The sequence below is a fragment of the Lissotriton helveticus genome, chromosome 9, assembly GCF_964261635.1.
Source record: "Lissotriton helveticus chromosome 9, aLisHel1.1, whole genome shotgun sequence".
Classification (NCBI taxonomy): Eukaryota; Metazoa; Chordata; class Amphibia; order Caudata; family Salamandridae; genus Lissotriton; species Lissotriton helveticus.
In genome coordinates, this window is record NC_136070.1 from 184,292,308 (window position 1) to 184,311,482 (window position 19,175).

The 19,175-nt window shown below is 45.4% G+C and overlaps 1 protein-coding gene across 1 annotated transcript in view; it reads left to right on the forward strand.

Annotated features, from left to right (window-relative positions):
* The first annotated feature begins 5,876 nt into the window (after positions 1 to 5,876).
* The window catches only part of ABHD12B (abhydrolase domain containing 12B), a 257,788-nt gene continuing 244,489 nt past the window's right edge, over positions 5,877 to 19,175 (forward strand). The window contains exon 1 of the mRNA XM_078662023.1: positions 5,877 to 6,119. Within this exon, the coding sequence (XP_078518149.1) occupies positions 6,010 to 6,119 (110 nt within the window). The 5' untranslated portion in view covers positions 5,877 to 6,009. The remainder of the gene's footprint in view (positions 6,120 to 19,175) is intronic.

Sequence of the window (19,175 nt, forward strand, 5' to 3'; positions counted from 1 at the left end):
TAGTTCTGAAAAGAACTTTTTTTTTAATTGTTTTTGTTGTTTTATATTTTTTTTATTATTTTTCAGAACATTTTTTTACTTTTTTTGAATTTTTCTGAACAGTTTTATATTTTTTGGGGTTTTTCTTGGAGGGGGCAATGAAAACGATTCATTGTAAAGGGCTCAACAGGAGCAACAAAACAAAAAAAAAGTATTTATTATTTTGGGCGTTTCGTACAAACTTGCATATGATAGTCAATAGCTCTGTTGATCAGAGTGATGCTTCTTTCTCCGTAGCAAATGAATCCATCGCAAAATACGCAGATGTGTTTTACTTCACCAAATCTCATTTGTATATTTGGCACCATCTCCCTGCCCTCTGGTCCCGTTACTTCCGGTACAACAGATCTTCTGGCCATAATAGGGAGATTATCTAGGTCGTTCCGAAACTGTGCAGCACTGTAGTTGTTAGGATGCCACCTAGTCATATGGCGATGCATTGTGTAGTTTCCGAAACTGTATTTTTTCTCGGTTCCTCTGGACAGTCTATCTTGACATATAAGGCAAGTTACGTATCTTGCATTTACTTTTTTCTGACCTTTGGGAATTTTAAAAAATTGCCAAATGAAGTTTTCTTTCCGGTGAGACGTCCTGGGTTCCTCAGGCAAAAACTGCCTCTCTTCCTGCTCTTCCTCGTCTTCCTCTTCTTGCTGAATTATAACTTTAGCAGGTGGTCCACTCTTCCTTGGATGTGGTGGAGGTGGTGGGGAAGCACCAGCTGAAGCTACTAAAGAAGCCATTGCTCAGTGATCACAAAGGGTCTTTCTCTCACAATGATGAAAGTCAGAGTGAGGAAAGAAGGAGGGATTTTCATCATTTGGGAAAAACAAGAGTTCTCAACCAATGAAAAGTGTTCATTTTAGATTATATGACCTAGTCTTACATCATTAGGAAACCAAAAGTGAAATGAACCAATGAAAAGTGTTATTACCAAGTCACATGACTTGCTGTGTTTACGTTAAGCGCTTTGCAGGGCCTCCCGGTTTGCTTCCAGAAACCTGCGCTTTGCGACTCGCTTCGCGTACCAGTTCGCTAACGTAGCACGTCATATGACGTATCACGCGACAACGTGAAACGTCATGCGGACGGGAGGCGTCACGATGTTGTTTTCTAACGCGGCACTTGCGGTAAAGAAACGTTTACCGGCTCGCGGTCTATTTCGCGGCATCAAGGTCAGCTAACGGGAAGCTTCCCGATTCGCGAAGCGGGAACGAAGAAAAAAAAATATTTAAAAAAAAAATTATTCATAAACATATAAAATATATTTTTGGATTTAAAGAAGAATACATTTTACAGCTACAGATATTAGCTGTTAAAAAACCAATGAAATTCACTGAAAAAACCATAGGTTATAGACCATATATAGTTAGGAATTAGCATTTACAAAACCTTGAAAATTCACTGAAAAAACCATAGGTTATAGACCATATATAGTTAGGAATTAGCATTTAGAAAACCTTATTTTACTCACACAAAACCATTGAAATTCCATATATAGTTAGTTGCACTAACTATATATCGCGCACCCGCAATCCACTGCTGATGATGTCACATATTACATCATTCATGACATGGTCAGTGACATCACTGATGACATCACTGATGACATCTCAAATGACATCACTGATGACATCTCAAATGACATCACTGATGACATCATGACACACCAATACCAGTTACTACATACGCACTCACTGATTCCTACGTCTACACACACATTCACTCATTCACCCATACAATGACTCATACATACAGTCACTTATTATTACAACACTATCATATGCACTCATACACCTATGCAGACAGTCACACACTGCCACTCATCCATGGAGTTACTCACACACCAAGTCAGTCCTGTAAAGAATCAATCACACTTCCATTTCTTCATCTACACAGTTAAACACAGAACACCATACTTCAGTGACATCACTGATGACATCACTAATGACATCTGAAATGACATCACTGATGACATCTCAAATGACATCACTGATGACATCATGACACACCAATACCAGTTACTACATACGCACTCACTGATTCGTACGTCTACACACACATTCACTCATTCACCCATACAATTACTCATACATACAGTCAGTTATTATTAGAACACTATCATATGCACTCATACACCTAGTCAGTCCTGTGAAGAATCAATCACACTTCGATTTCCTCATCTATAGTTAAACACAGAACACCATACTTTTCACACATATACTAACACATACTTACTCTCTTAAACAATCACTGATACAAGTACACATTGATATGCACAGAGTCACACACCTCCCAGCCAGCCACACACACACTCAGTCTTCCATACATCCAGTCATTCTTCAATATGTAAAACGTATTTAAACTTTACAAAAACACACAGACACTAGATGATGTCATCAGTGATGTCATTTGAGATGTCATCAGTGATGTCATCAGTGATGTCACTGACCATGTCATGAATGATGTAATATGTGACATGATCAGCAGTGGATTGCGGGTGCGCGATATATAGTTAGTGCAACTAACTATATATGGAATTTCAATGGTTTTGTGTGAGTAAAATAAGGTTTTCTAAATGCTAATTCCTAACTATATATGGTCTATAACCTATGGTTTTTTCAGTGAATATATATATATATATATATATATATATATATATATATATATATATATATATATATATATATATTTCTGATTTGCAGGATGACTTGAACTTTGTCCCAAAAAACATGGTGATTAAAATTGAGTTAAGCGTCTGACGCTGGGACACTCCTCTGAAAACCAGGACTGTCTGGGGAAATCTGGTCACCCTAGTCAGCTTTTTATTTATTTATTTTTTGGGCAGTTTTATATAGCCCAAACTCGACCCGAAGGTATTGGAACGCATTATATGAGCACCAGTTACATTACACAAGGACACGTTCATTAGCTATTAGCACTTAGCCTATATCGACACGCTCTTGTGATAGTGTCTGCCTTCTATTGCAGCATTTTTACATCTATTTTGTTTTTATGCAATTGTTTTTTACCTGTAATGCACCGACTGCTACAACATATATTCTTGGATGCTCACAGTGTACAACGATTTGTTTCTTATGTATTGGTCCTATAACCTGTTGTCATGTAATTGTTTTTACCTGTAACGCACCGACTGCTACCTCATATATTCTTGGGTGCTCACAGTGTACAACTATTTGGTTTTACGTATTGGTCCTATAACCTGTTTTTATGTAATTGTTTTACCTGTAACGCACTGATTGCTACCTCATATATTTTTAGGTGCTCATAATCTACAACTATCTGTTTTTATGTATTGGTATTATAACCTGTAATGCACCGACTGCTACCTCATATTTACTTATGGGTGCTCACTAGTATCACCTGGTACATTTAACTCCTGTACTGCAACATTTGCTACCGCATATATCTTTTGGTTGCTCGCTAATGTCACTTGCGATTCATGTGACTTACTGTTGCTGTTGTATTTTGCTCCAGTATACTGACAGCACCATACAGCTACCTGTATTCGGTACATTTAGGCAAACTGCACCCGTTTAACTTTTAATTCTTAACCTCCTGTAATGCACCGATGACTCAATTCACCGCCATCCCCTTCACCCCGGACTCCACTACCCTCACCCGCAACCACACCCCCTCCCCACGCTCCAATCCTCAGAACTACACACATACCATTAACACTCATCTCTCTCCCGACATCACAGCTCCCACCCACACTGCTCTCACCCACAACCCCACCCCTTCCCCTCCTACCAACTCTCAGACCTCCACACATACCATTAACACCCCACTGTCCCCTGACAAAACAGCTCTCATCCACTCTCTTCTCTCCCCTGACATCACCCTCAACACCACCCCTTCCCCTTCGACCAACCCTCGGACCTCCACACATACCATTAACACTCCTCTCTCCCCTGACATCACAGCTCCCACCCACACTCCTCTCTCCCCTGACAGCACCCTCAACTCTGCCTCTACCAACCCTCGGACCTCTACACACTCCATAAACACTCCTCGCTCCCCTGACATCACAGCTCCCACCCACACTCCTCTCTCCCCTGACATCACAGCTCCCACCCACAACCTAGCTCAGCTCCGGAACGACACACACAACGACAATTCCCACCCTTTATCCCCTCCCATCCTCAGCCCCCACTACCCTCTGACTAAATACGCAGAACACACTTCCTCTCTCTACTTAACTCCCCCACCTCTCAACAGGTCCACCATCAATCCCACTTCCCCCCCCACTCTCAGTCCTCACTACCATTACTGCACCCCCACCACCACTAACGTACACCCAGCCTCCACCCTGCTCTCTCCGCCCTCCACCAACCCCCTCTCTACCTCATCCATACCGCCCCCGCCCAAACTCTCTCTCCTCCCTAACTCCGGCCCGTACATGGACACTGACACAATGGAGCCCTGCACGAACACCAGCCTACCCCCCCCTCCTGCTCGCTAATTCACGGGTCAGTCATGCACCTCTGATCCCCGCTCCCACCGCCATTGCATACCCCACGCTGGACAAGATCATGGCCACCCTCATCCAGGTCAAAGAAGAACTGCACATCATCAAAGAACTTCTCTGCACAAACCCCATACAACTCTCACCCAACTCAACCCAACAAGTAGTTCAAGTGTACTAATTACACTTGAACCACTACTTCGGACTCTTAAAGAATATGCACAGACCTTACTCCCTGCTCGACCTCTTTGTTTATCTGTATTATCTTTATTTTTGATCTACATCGATTTGTGCTGTTAGCTTTACTGACTTAGCTGTTTGATTAGGATCTTGTACTCTCTCTATGTAAAGCGCTCTGATATCTGCAAAGATCTTGTTCGCGCTATATAAAACTTTCAAAATAAATAAATAAATAAATTAGGTCAAGCCTGGGCAGCGCATGAGCTACTCTGTTAGGCATGCTGTATTGAGGTATGGAATGGAAGCTCTGCCCATTTCCCGTCCAGGTTTTCAATTGCCTCCTGTTCCTGTCCTTTCAAAATTGTTGCTTTTCATTTGTGAATAGGCTTAGCCTCCTTGGTATCGCCTTCTCTGCATTTGTAACTTCCCATAAGGACTGGACTTTTTACTTGTGATGTTATAAGTGTGCTTTATGTACTCAGTGAGCACTATTTTCTTTACTGGTCTTCCCCTATTCCACCAATGACGTTGCAGCACGCCACCCGCTTTAATATTATTAGTAATGTATTTATTTTACAGCGTGGTCCGCTTTCCTTTTAGCAGCTGCGCTACAGAACTTTTCTTTTATTATTTTTCAGTGAAAGTGCCCCATACCACGCTTTCAGTCATGTTGGCCACGCCCCTTTCTTGAGAGGCTGATTATGGTAACCTGAATAAGGCAAGCAGCTAAAGAAAGGGGCGTGGCCACCATTAAAGTGATCTCGCATTTGCAATTGTTTTGAGCTTATAGCATTGGAAATGACAATGCCTTTTATATATGTGTTGCTTTTAAAAAAATAAATAAAAGGCATTGTCATTTACAATACCAATTGCTTAACTCACAATGCGCGACCTATTGCATTGAAAATGCTTGTTTTTTTTGTAAGCACAGGTAGCTGAAGTGATTTGCCAAGAATGAGGATGTTAAACCGAAGCCAAGAGGGGAAGCTGTGTGCACGGGCTGGCGCGGCGCGAGTTAAATTTTGTTTGGGAAAGCAAAAGCAACATTGAGCTTCTAGATGCGACGCGGCGCTGCCTACTGTTGCCACTGGGGCAGACAGAGCTCACGGGAATTGCTATTGGTAATCACCATTAACCAGTCGCCTTCCCCAGCACAATGCATGTCCCCAGGACAAAGGCGCGTTCAGTGGGGACCCAAGTCCAAAGATGATTTGACAGCGAGCGCTGATAGTACATGACTGGGCCCTGTCATTCCTCCCGCGTTTCCCAACCAGAGAGAAGCGACAGCAGAGATTGACAGAGAAATGAAGCGACGGGACGCGCGAAGGAGCCTCCCCCAACGCCAAGGGCAGGACGCCGGCGAGCCCCGGGAAGAGAGGAGGGCGGTCGCACTGGGCCCTACCGGGCAGAGCAGGTAAAGGGTCGCGAGCGGCGCTGCCCCGCTACCGCCAGTGTATCTGTCGGTTGAAGCTCTCCGTTCACGCGCCCGGAAGTAACCCTTCCTCTTCCGAGAGCTAAACGCGCGCTGCTGTCTGTTACCGGAAGTGTGCTGGGAATTTGTTCATTTAAGCAAAGGAAACTACAGGCAGCTTTTTTTTTTATTTAAAAAGAAACAGTTCCTCATACTTTTTTTTTTTAAACATGTTTTGGTCGATCCATGCCGTTCGTGTATGAATTTAACATTGGCAGTGTCCTTTCGTGCATTGGCTAATTTGTAAAAAAAAAAAAAAAAAAAAAAAACACAAACAAGCATTGGCATTGCCAATAGGTCTCGCATTTGTGGGACCTTATAAGTATTTAGTTTTGCAGCACAATATCCTTGTTGCATAATCGGATATTGTGCTGCAAAACTAAATACTTATAAGGTCCCACAAGCGAGACCTATTGGCAATGCCAATGCTTGTTCTCTTTCTCTCCCCCTCCCATCCGCCCCCTCCCCCCAGCTCTCCCTCCCCTCTCTGTAGGACACAGTAATGGATTAATAAATATATGTGTGGCTTTATTTGCGCGCGGTGATTAGCCAGAAACTAGCTAACATGATTTATTGGTATTTAGAAACTTTCCATGCCTTTCGGTACTCTGTGCAACACACACCTGCGCATACCGCTCATTCGCAAACACAGGCTATAAAAAGTTAAATAAATAAAAAAAAAACACCGCAGATAGGGACACACATGCGTACACACACACTGATAAACTGACAGGCACAGGACCGCACACACACCTGACCACACAGAAATTCCGCAAACACAAAGTTTGCACTTGTGACCCAAACGAACAAACAGAAACGCTTTAATGTCTGCCTTAATAAATAAACAATTGCGCAGTAGTTTGAACGCTTTCAGTGGTAATGAGAGAAAGCCCATGTCAGACTTGAAATGAAGGCACACGCCACATGTGAGGCTTGACATGAGGAAAAGGGCGTCACTTGTAGGCACGCACACGTGAAAATCTATATAACATGCCACCTGCGTCGGTTACTGTTAAACATTCAGCATGGTGACGTGTCTTCGCAAAGAGAAGTGTTCTCATGTCTCGCCCCTACGTCTCGTTGGTCACAAGATACACAACAGTCTTACACGCAGCACACCCACCTGTGGGATTTTTCTGTAATGTGAAATGCCGTAACCAGCAAAGATTTCCTCTTGCAAAAACGTTGTGTAAAATAGAATTTGCGATTTTAACACAGGTTTCCTATAAAAAAAAAAAGGAGCGAGTTTATATGATTATATGATATATGTCCCAAAAATTGAGTCAATTCTAATCATGTTTTACGGCGATTCCAGTATTAAGCAGTGCGTATGTCCAGTCTTTAAAAAGTGCGCCATAGTTTGAAAGATTCACCAGTGAAGTGCTCGCTTCTAAGGTCGAGCGTGATATGCAGTTCCTAGGGTCGACATGACATTTTAGCCTACGGAGACCGAAAAAGGGAGTACAATTTACTTGAGAGGTAACAACAGTAATCGTGTTCAAACGCTGTTCTGTGTGAAGCGTTTTGTTCTACGTCTCCATTGTTTTATCTACTCTACCCGTTAGAGCTGTAAAAAGAGGCTGTTGTAGGAAAGGGGGACGAATGGGTTGTCTAAATGACAAAAAGACAATGGTAGCCATCGCCTCCCAGAAAAAGACATGCGATGTTTGCAAACAGCAAATGGTGGGGGCCTGAAGGAGGAGGGGGTGCGAGGGATGGGGGAAGCTGGCTGGGGAGAGAATGCAGAGCGCACGCTGGGCAAAGCCCTTTGATGTGCTGTGAGCGGCCGGGAATGAATGATTAGGGGAGGAGAAGCGGGAAAGTGAAAGTACGGCTGGCCTGCGGCCGGCCATGAATAATTAGGGGAGGAGAAGCCCTGGCCGTGAATGCGCGTGCATGTTGCTCACGTGGTTCACATGAACGGCAAGAAAACGCCATGAAAACGCCAGCAAAAAGCTGGTGGTTTCATGATGTTTTCGCCGCTTGAATTCTCGCTCCGCTCGATGCGCATGCACGCATCGATAGGTCGCGAGACCTAAAAATAAACCGTGCCGGGGCTCTCGTCGAGAGGCAGCTTGCTCCAGACCATATCTCAAGTAAGCGCCGCCTAAAACAGAACTCCTGTGCCTACCAAAAATGAATGTGTCTGCGCTCCCGTACCTTTGGGTCGAGTTCGCTCAATAAGCGCCGGGTTTCATGATTAAGTGCCGGTTCTGAGCGGAAACCACCACTGTTCCTTTCTATGCCTTGTGTGTGACGCTTTCAGTGACATTTTATTGTGAGCCAAATAAAGCAGTTATGTCCGAGTTATTAGGTCAATTTGAGAAAAGATCCACTTTAGTGCATCTTAAGGGCCTAAAATGCCGTAAATAGTTCACAATTCATCTAATTTAATCATGCATCTTTCTTAGACTACTTATGTTCTATACTTGAGCATTAACTACATACAATAATATGGCATAGTCTGATTACCACTGTAGATGACCTTGAGGAACACGGCCTGTGTTAGTTTGTGTAGTCCATGCTTAAAGTTAAGAGAACAATGAAAGCTCAGGGTCCAGGGCCACACAAATGCAGCTAACTGAGTTCAGGGCTGCAGAATAATACGGTCACCAAGGGCTCCGGACTAGAGAATACATAAGGACCCTAATCTTAAAGCCATAAAATACACAAACCAACCCTCAACTCACTTTTACAGAAAACATAGTGACTTTAAGCTCATGATTTAATTGTTCACAGGATTATGGAGTTTAAAGACACATAAAACGTGTTGCGGTTAACTTTTAACATAGTCAAGCTCCTTGATTGACTTTTTTTTTTTGGAACGGTCAAAAGGCCGATTTCCTTTTTGCAAGTACTAATTTATACACATCAGTCCTGTGGAGACCATTTTTTTCTGAAGAGAGATTTTGCTTACTAGAGAATGGGCAGCAATAACACGTGCAAAGACTATAGTCTGATGTCAGGACAGTTCGCTGTGTTCAGTCTCTGCACCTGTCCGTTTGATAAAGCAAGGCCCTACATGTGAAGGAAGTGACAGGTTTAGGGTCACCCGGGGCACTCACGACCACCTCTCAGGCTTCCATACAAATGAAGAGTCGGTCAGACAGTAGAGAATACAAACCAAGTATTTAATTCAGATACACTCAAGCAGAGTCCGGTCTGACCAGCCTCCTTGGATTGCTGCAGAGGGTCTGACTTCAGCAAACCTAGAGATACAATATGTATGTTTTCTGAATCAAACATGTCCTGCCCCTAATGGAAATCTACTAGCAGGTGCAGCCAAAACAAAGGAGTACAGTAAGATGGGTTTCGACTCTGGGACCGGGTACACATTATCTTCATACCAAGGTTATTCTGTTCATGTCTACAGCTAGGCTAATGCGAGAAAACCTCTATCTATGGGAAAGGAATGCATTAATGGGAACAGTGTATTTGGTAGCAGAGCCTAACCTTGGAGAAACAAAAATTTCCACAGCCTACCTCTTGAGTCAGGGGATACATAGCTAACGACATGATTCAAAATGGCAGCTAAACCTAAAATGGTGCTGCAAATGCTAATTTAACATGTGCAATGCATGAACAGTACAGCAAAAACATTTTTATTCCAACACTTGGGACAACTCCCAGACCCTGGGTGGGCAGGGCAGCACAGAGCGCGTGTAAAGCGAGCTCTAGTTGCCCTAGGAGTGCAGGAAGAATCCTCTAAGGGGACTAGCCCTCATAATTTTTCAATGGGAAGGCGGAACCATTTAGTCTGTATGTGGTATCTTTCTTGTATTAAGACTTGCCACAGGGGAGCAGTATGTCAATGGGAATTGTGGGTGAAAACAAAGGAGAGCGAGGTGTGTGAGTGCAGCGCTGACTGAGGATGCACAAAAGGATACACTCTGTCTCTATGTATTAATTAAAGACAAACATAATTCCAATATCAGTTAACATCACACATGACACTCTCACTCTGTCAGTAGTATGTGTTTTCACTTCAAGGACGGGCAGGTGCTACAGCTTTAGAAATAAAGGAGTCATTTTGATACTCTTTACAATTCATACTATCTGTAATTTGAATTACCGGCAAGAATGCTAATCCAGTGGGGTGGTAGAGCGGATTCTCTCTGGTGTGGACCGGTGCCTGCCACTGTGTTATCAGTGTACCTAAGCACGGAGGCCTTGTGCAGCAGTCATTGCTTCGCTTACCATCATGCCACTGAGTGCCCAGGAAAGTTGTTGTGCCACAACAAGGTCCTGCTAGCGACCACATCACTCCTGGTCCTAAACAAATCCATCAGGCCTTGATCTCACACGCAAATGCTCCCAAAACCTCCTATCTGCTCTTCACTACAAGTACCATTCCATACCTCACGGTGGTGGAAGGGATGCATAGCAGCAAGTACGTTGTGGCTGCGTAATGGTACAGGCCAATCAGTCCCTAAAGGAGCCTGTCATCTGTATTTCACTGCAAACAAAAGGAGATGGTGAACGGTGAGCTGAAACGTTTCAGACACTCGCCCCCAGACACAGATCTGGGTTGAATTCCTCATCGTTCTTTAGCTCACTTCACCACCCCAGTTCAGACCCAACCATATGCAAATCAGTCTTGACCTTGTTTCTCATGGGAAAAGTCCAGCTCGAACTGCCAGGCCAAGTCCTCCTTGGACCAGAAACAAGCATACTGGAACTGGTTTAGGGGTAACACCCCTCCTTAGCCAGGCTAGTTTGAATCCAGTGGCAAAGTGAGCAAGGGACCCATGTCTGGGCAAATCCAAGGTCAAGGCTGGGTCCAAACTGGAATGGCGTGGCAAGCAAAATAACGATGGATTAAACCTAGGTTCTGTGACTGGGTGAATGTTTGGCAATGTTCAGCATTCCGTCCATCATCTTTTTTTGTTGCATCTGTATTTCACCATCAGCCTACGTTTTCGGAAAATAAACCAGTGAAGCCAGATACCACAAATCAAAGAGAAAGATAATTTTCTCAGATTTTTGATAAGTTGATTTGCGTGACAATCTCTGTACTTGCTGAAATGTAGTAAATACACCTAAAATGTGTTAATCTAACACAAAATGCGTGACAGTTGGGTGGGCTGCTTCTTGCCAGGGTGCTTGCCACCTGAAAGGAATGTAAATGCGTACAATTGGTTTATCGGCGAATTGAAAAGCTGATTGGGTGCCCGTCTAGTCATCAATACATGTAGTCACTTGAACCTTCTTGGTGACAAAGATTGTATTCTTTTTGAGATTTCAATAAAGTATATATTGTGAAAGTACTTTTTCTGTTAAACCCCCTATGGGGTCTGATTTAATTCTATATCAGGACCAGAGGCAAGGATTATGCATTATTCTTCTTCACTTAACTCACAGCAGTCTTCACCATCACAGAAAAAACTTCCTTTCCCAGAAACCATAGGGAAGGATCAACCGCATATAACCAATCAGTAAACATAGCCCATAATAAAGTTCATCCTCGATGTCTGTGCCCCCTTTTTCTTTGCTACTCAAGAAGTGCTCTCAGTGCTCTGTACCTAATTCTATGAGGCATGCTGTATTAACTATGTGTGACCTGATTTTACGATCTTAACCAAGTTTCCCTTGTAGTGGCATGTGGGAACACGTTTTAGTGTTCCTCAAGCGGGCCGATACAATATTCCTGGATGGCATGCACGCAGTTGCTGCCGGCAGCCATAGGACGTCCTGGTAACGCTAAAGATGCACCTCGCTCTCTATCGCTCCACAACAGTTGTGCGCTGGATTCTTGGTATTCCTGAGGGATTATGGCAGTGACCATGCGAAGCCTTGGCCAATTTGCAGCGCTTGTGCCCCAAAGGCAGCCTGGAGCATGATGCCCGTAATAAACAGGTCTGTATTAAAAGGTCTATACCTTTTCTGTGATCATACATTGTGGAGACCATAACGCCCTCTGAAGCAGGTCGGTACTGGGCTTGGTAACTGCAGGGGAAGTGGTATATTTGTTAGTAAGTCACTGCAGGCAGGGCCTGTCCCAGACTGCAGCATCCCCCGCACAAAAAAAAAAATTCAGGGTGTTGGTCACACCTCTAATCAGAGTCCGCTTCTCTCGCTACTGGCTAGGTTTCCTTGCACCACATTGGCCCTCATGAAGGCAACAAATAGCGCTTATATGGAGCAAGAGTCGTCCTCTTTCCTTCCGCTGGACGATGAGTTCTGTGAGTTTGTGGATTCCTCAATCCAGCACGTGTTCTCCTCAGCCCTAGCACATCTAGAGCAGAAAATTGATCTGTTGGCACAAGCGCCCAAGCGCTTGGCCCCTAAGCGAGCCTATGAACCAGGGGTGGACAGAGATGTGTTTGAACGCCTCAAACAGGCTTTCCTTACATCTAACACAATTTGCTGATGCAGGCACCCCCTCTTTACTCCTGGACACCCGGGACTTCTCTGAGGATGACGAGGACTCATAGTGTGAGTCGGATGTTAAGCCAGGCCCCACTTGGCCGTGGCTCCTGAACGCAGATGAATCGGTCCGGCCCAGCTCAGGCTCCCGGTCAGACACCTTGGTGGTGGACATGCTGGACCTCATCCTGGGACCATCGCCCTCCGCCTGGGACGACTCCTGGTGGCATCCCGCCCTGGGCACCGCTCCCAAGCCAACAGACCACGCACGCAACCTGGGCTTCATCCTGGACTCCTCCCTCTCGATGACCAGACAAGTCAACGCCGTCTCCTCATCGTGCTTCAACACCCTGCGTATGCTCCATAAGATCTTCCGATGGATCCCCACCGAGACCAGGAAGACCGTCACCCAGGCACTCGTCACCAGCCGACTTGACTACGGGAACACCCTCTACGCGGGAACCACAGCCAAACTACAGAAAAAACTCCAGTGCATACAGAACGCCTCCGCCCGACTCATCTTGGACATCCCCCGACGCAGCCACATCTCCGGATACCTGAGGGACCTGCACTGGCTCCCCGTCAGCAAAAGGATCACGTTCAGGCTGCTCACCCACGCACACAAGTCTCTCCACGACCTGGGCCCCGAATACCTCAACGACCGCCTGACCTTCTACACACCCACCCGCCAGCTACGCTCTACAAACCTCGCCCTCACCGCCGTACCACGCATCCGTAGAGCCACCGCCGGAGGAAGATCCTTCTCCTACCTGGCAGCCAAGACATGGAACTCCCTCCCCATCCACCTCTGGCTGACACAGGACCACCTCGCCTTCAGGAAACAACTCAAGACCTGGGTGTTCGAGGAGTAGCAACCCCCTCCCCCCAGCGCCTTGAGACCCTTCCGGGTGAGTAGCGCGCGATACAAATGCCATGATTGATTGATTGATTGATTGACCCGGACTACCTACTACTCCATGTGGTCCAGGGCGACAAAGTGGCCACTTATGTGGCAAAACGACTCCGGAAACCACTCAAAAAGGATGTCCGGACCCATTTTGCGGGCAAAGTGCCTGCGCCCCTCGCTGGAAAGGAAAGTTGCATTGACCCCTAAAATTGATGCTCGCATCGCCACCTTTTTGGCCAAGTTAATGAGAGATCCTGGCAGTCATGTCAGGACAAACTACTAGATGTCACAAGATCCCTGACCAAGATATTGAACATGGGTGAGAATGCGAAACAGTCTGGTCCCTGATATCCCTGGAGATTTTGTCTGGCTGGGCCCAACGTGTGGTAATATTTTTGGGCAACACCAACGCAGAACGGTGCCACTCTCTCAAAACAAAGTTGCCCCTTTACTGAGCAACTGAGCTACATCTGAGGCGGGGCTCAAAGCTCAAGGCAGCCTGTTTGGCGAGCCTTTCAGTAAAGAATTGGTTAGGTTTGTCACCACATTTAATTCATTAGATAAAGCCCAAACCTCCATAAGAAGGTTTTAGGGGTGATGGGGGGAGAAGTAGGGCATTTGAGGGGGCGCTCGTCCAGCTGCTTCATTACCAATGTTCCCCTGAGAGGCTAAGGCTCCTGCCCAGGACAATATCTAGATGAAGCCAAATTTTGCATCTTCTATCCTTCCGGGCGCTTTCAACATAACCGTGGTGCCAGAGGAGGCTGGCGAGGCACCCATGGAACTTCCCAAGGTGAGAACTCTCCTTTCTTCCCAACTAAGAGTGGGAAGGTGTCTGGCTCTGTTCCTCAACAATTGGAGCGCCTTGACGACCTTTGCTTGGGTACTGCAAACAGTTCAAGGGTTCCAGATAGAGTTCCTAGGGACTCCCGTGCAGGTTTTCCCGCCCCAGCCATTACAGTTTTCCTGAGAAGACTCGACTCTCATAGACCAGGAAATCGGGGATCTGCTCCGCAAAGGGTCGATTATTTCGACCGTCTTTCATCCAACTGGGTTCTTTAGCAATCTGTTCCTCGTGGAAAAACAGGATGGCCGTCACCGCTCGGTCATAAACCTCCGGTAGTTCAACGAGTGGTGGGTCTTCAGGCACTTCAAGATGGAGGGCATACATCTGTTGCACGATCTTCGCTGCCCAGGGGATTGGTTGGTGAGATTGGACCTCAAGGATGCGTGCCTGTCGGTTCCGATCTTTCCACCACACTGCTGAGTTCTGCAATTCCTATGGGGCCATCAAGTATTCAAGTTTCAGACTCTACAGTTCTGCCTGTTATCGGCTCCATGGTGCTTTACCAAGGTACTCAAGTGGGTGGTGTAATCTCTGCGCATTGTGGATGATCGTTTACGTAGATGATATACTCTTGATGCACTAGTGCCCCTGGACGCTGACAATACCGCTCCAGTCAGCGGTGGACTTGTTGAAGGGGCTAGGCTTTGTGACCAACAAACAGAAGTTGCTGTTGGTCCCACCACAACGCACAACATTTCTGGGGTTTGTAGTAGATTAGTGGAGAAGTGTGGCTCAGTGGTTAGAGGCGGCAGACCCGGAAGCTGAGATCGGCCGTGGACCAGGGTTCGATTCCCCGCCTCGGCGGGTCTCGGGCTTTAAAATTCCACGGACTCGATAATTCTCGCTCCGGTGCCTACTCGACTCTCGGGGTCACACTCTGCGACTCTGGGCAATAGCTTGCTTAATCTCCACTACGGCCCCTCGTGGCGGGATGCCTGGCTTTCACCTTGTGGATACCCTGCCGGGGTATCTCACAGGGGAATACAAGGACGGGTTCCCTAAGCAAGCGCTTAGATACCGTGTCGGTGATTTGCGCTATATAAATACATGTACATTTACATTTACATTACAAGGAGTCTACGCATCCCCTCACTTTAAACAAGATGGCACAGTTTCACCACAAACTCAGGAAAATTCTGGCATGTCCCTTCGGAACCTAGCCAGGCTAGTAGACCTTTTAGCTTAGTCCAAATAGGCAATCTTTGCGGGCCCTCATCATTACAAGGCACTTCTACAGCTGAAAGTGTCTAACTTGCTTACGCCGAGGACTAAAGTACTCAAAGTTGGTACCGTTGTCAGATGAAGCTTGAGAGGAGATGAGATGATGACTGACTCATATTGAAGCGTGGAATGGTAGAGCAATCTTCGGCTCCAGTCCGAACATCGTAATAGAATCCGATGCCAGCAAGAGAGACTGGGGGGCCCAATGTGGAGATGTGTCCACAGGCAGAAAATGGTCTTCTAAAGAACGTAGTTTGCACATCAACTACCTGGAGTTACTAGTGCAGTCTTTTGCACTTTGCTACTGGATAAAGGAGAAGGTGAACTGTAGTCTGGTGCTGAAGATGGTCAACATCTTGGAAGTCCGCTACATCAATCGCCTTGGGAGGGTCCCAGGTCTAAGGCGCTGGCGGAGCTGGCAAAGGACTTTTGACCGTATTGCCTGGATCACCAACTCTGTGACGGTGGAATATCTCCCTGGGACCTCCAACGAGGTGGCTGATTGGCACTCTCGACATCAGAAGTGTTTCTGGTGGTGAACAAACTGTTGGGATCATTCTTGGCAGACCTATCTGCCTCCCGGTTGAATCACTAGGTGGACAAGTTCTTCAGTAAGAGACCGGATCCGCATGCTGTGGCAACGGATGCCTTCCTGCAAGATTGGAGTAGGGAGAAAGGGTATGCCTTGCCTCCATTCATAATGCTTATGAGATTGTCAACATAGGTCTGGAGCCAGAAGGTGTATCTGGTGGTGATCACACTTATCTTGAGGTCTTAAGTATGGTTACCATTGATGATGGAACTTTCTTGAGATTCTCCATTCTATCTACCCCACAGACAGAATCTTCTTCTGGACTATCTGGGGAATTCCCACCATGTGATTCTAGAAGGGTCGCTCAATCTCATGGCGTGGATGATTACCAGAGTCGATGGATGGTCATAGGCCTTTCAGAAGAAGCTCAACACCTCCTTTCTAGGGCAGAGGCAGATGGAACTATTAAGAGGTATTCTCTGTTTTGGGACGATGGCTTCATCATCTTCTACAGCGGGACCAGGATCCTGTGGAATCCGGGGTAGTATATGTTAGAACTCTGGGTCTCTAGTTGGCAATGGTATACACATTTGTCCAAATAGGGACCCTTGTGTCTAAGTCAGGGAAAGGGGATTACACTACTGGATAACCTTCTCACCCCATTGGTAGCTTGGCACGAGCAGGCTGGCTTATCTCAGAGGTAGTGTGTTAAGCATTTGTGAACACATACAGTAATCCAGTGAAACATTACAAACAGACACCACACCGGGATGTATAAAAATAAGTATTCTTTATATAGACTTATCACAAGACCATAAATGACAAAAATCCACAATACGATAATCACGAGTAATACTTCACGATGGTAAAAGTAATTAAAAAATAGGCTCTTCGATTCAAATAGTCTCTAACAACAGATAACCCCAACGGGAGTTAACACAACAAAGAAGCAAAAGGGTTCTCAAGGTGCGGCACCAACTGCGAGGTGCGCAGCGTCTGGCTCGGAGTCAAACTAGACCCCCACAGAACAGTACCTGAAGAAAGTAAACAACGGCCATTCACGTCGTCGGGGAGATGCGAAGTCGTTGGCGCGTTGCAGCGTTGGTTCCTTGCTTTGGGGGACAGCGATGCGTCCGTGTCCTGGATGCTTGCGCAGGCAGAAGAGGCTTCAGTCCTGACCGGAGAGGAGGTGACGTTGCATCGGCTCCAGCACCACGGTTCCTTACGATGTCGCTAGGTCGATCAATTCTTGGTCACCTTTGTCGATGATCGGCTCCGTACAGACATCGTTCTCGGAGTCGATTTGGCACAGCTGCAGGCGTCGGTCTATGGGTCAAGTCGGAGCAGCACTCACAACTTCAGTGCAGATAGCGGTGAAGGTTTGCTGGCCCTTGGTGTTGCAGAGGTCTTCTGTAGCAACTGAAACAGCAAGTTACAGCAGCACACAAACAGAAGGGGTGAAGTCTGGTATCCCTGAGTCTTCGGTCAGGAGGCAAGCTCAAATAAAGCCCTTGGAGTAATATTCTGCAAGATAATGAAGTTCCTTTTAAATGGTTCCTTCTCCTCTTCTTGGCACTGAAGACACCACTGCAGGCCAACCCGCTACAGCACACTGGCAGAGGGGCAGTACAACTGCTGCAGCTTCCTTTGGTGCCTCTCCGCGCCAGAGGTTCGTCTTGTGTTCCCAGAAGTGATTTAACGTCTTGGGGTCTGGGCCCCAGTATTTATGCTCATAAATCCTTTGTCCTCTGAAGGCAGAGGGGTCTGTACCTATTCCAAACCAGTTCTGTGCAGTCCTGGAGCACTTTGTTGACAGGACTCCGTATTTCCTTAGGCAGCGTGGGCCAGGGACATCAGACATACCACAGGGGGTGGAGCCAGCATTGTGAAAGGCAGACACAGCCATATTAAGAATCAGGTGCTACTCCTCCCACCACTCTACATGTAGATCGGCCTATTCAGCCTAGTGCTGACTCACCCTGTCTCCTGGAGTCCCCCCAGACCCTATCACTCACAAAGTCAGACATACAATACACATTCTAGCAGAGGCAGGCTGGATGGTTAGGTAAGAAAATACAGACTTTCTAAAAGTGGTATTTCCAAGCACAGAATGTTAAAACCGACTTCGCAAAAACACACATTTTATCATTCTGAGTTCAGGCATACTAAACTCGAATCTCTACCTAGTTCCCTGAGTCAGTTAGGATTATAAGAGATTATAATCAAACTGCCCTATTTGGCCTATGGGAACAGGTAGCCTTGCAATAGTGAAAAACTAAATAGGTTGTAATTCACTATCAGGTCACGCCACATACACCAGGGCATGACCTGCCTTTTACATACCGTGCTCTCCATGCCACTGGTATCAAGCTATCCTGACTGAAGAGGGGTGAAACCCTGAAACCGGTCCTGGGATGCTTGTTTCCAGTCCAAGGAAGCTCGGGCTGGACTGTTCCCATGAGTCACAGGGCCAAGACTAATTTGCATATGGCTGGGTTGGTAAACAGTCATAATATCGATTCCAAAATATAGAATGGACATAATATCGAAGTAAAAATATAGAATGGACAAAATATCGAATGGACACAATATAGTGGTTAAAAATATCGAATTTAAGGTAAGTAATATCGATTTTCAAAATATAGAAGTCAAAATATCGAAGTATACAATATAGGCATTAAATATATCGATTTTTTAATAATATCAATTTTTTTAAAGTGTTTTGTATGTTAGTATATATGGGAAAAGTGTATATAAATTTTTGTAATGTATGTTTAATACATTTTAAATAATGAATTTTATGTTATTTAATTTTTGCGTAATTTATTCTGTAGCGGGTTGTGGGTTTACAGGGGAATAGGGTGGGAAGTAATTTAATTATATTAAATTAAATATTAATTTTTAGCAATTATCATAAATTTTTAATTAAATTTCGCTTTCTAGTTCTGTAGCGGGTTGTGGGTTTATAGGGGAATAGGGTGGGAAGTAATGTAATTGTAATTAATTAAATATTTTTATTTATTTATTGGTATTCATTTTGAATTTATTGTTATTTTTTATTTTTTTAATTGGTAATTATTTTTTATTAATTGCCAATTAATTTGTATTAATTGATTAATTGTTAAT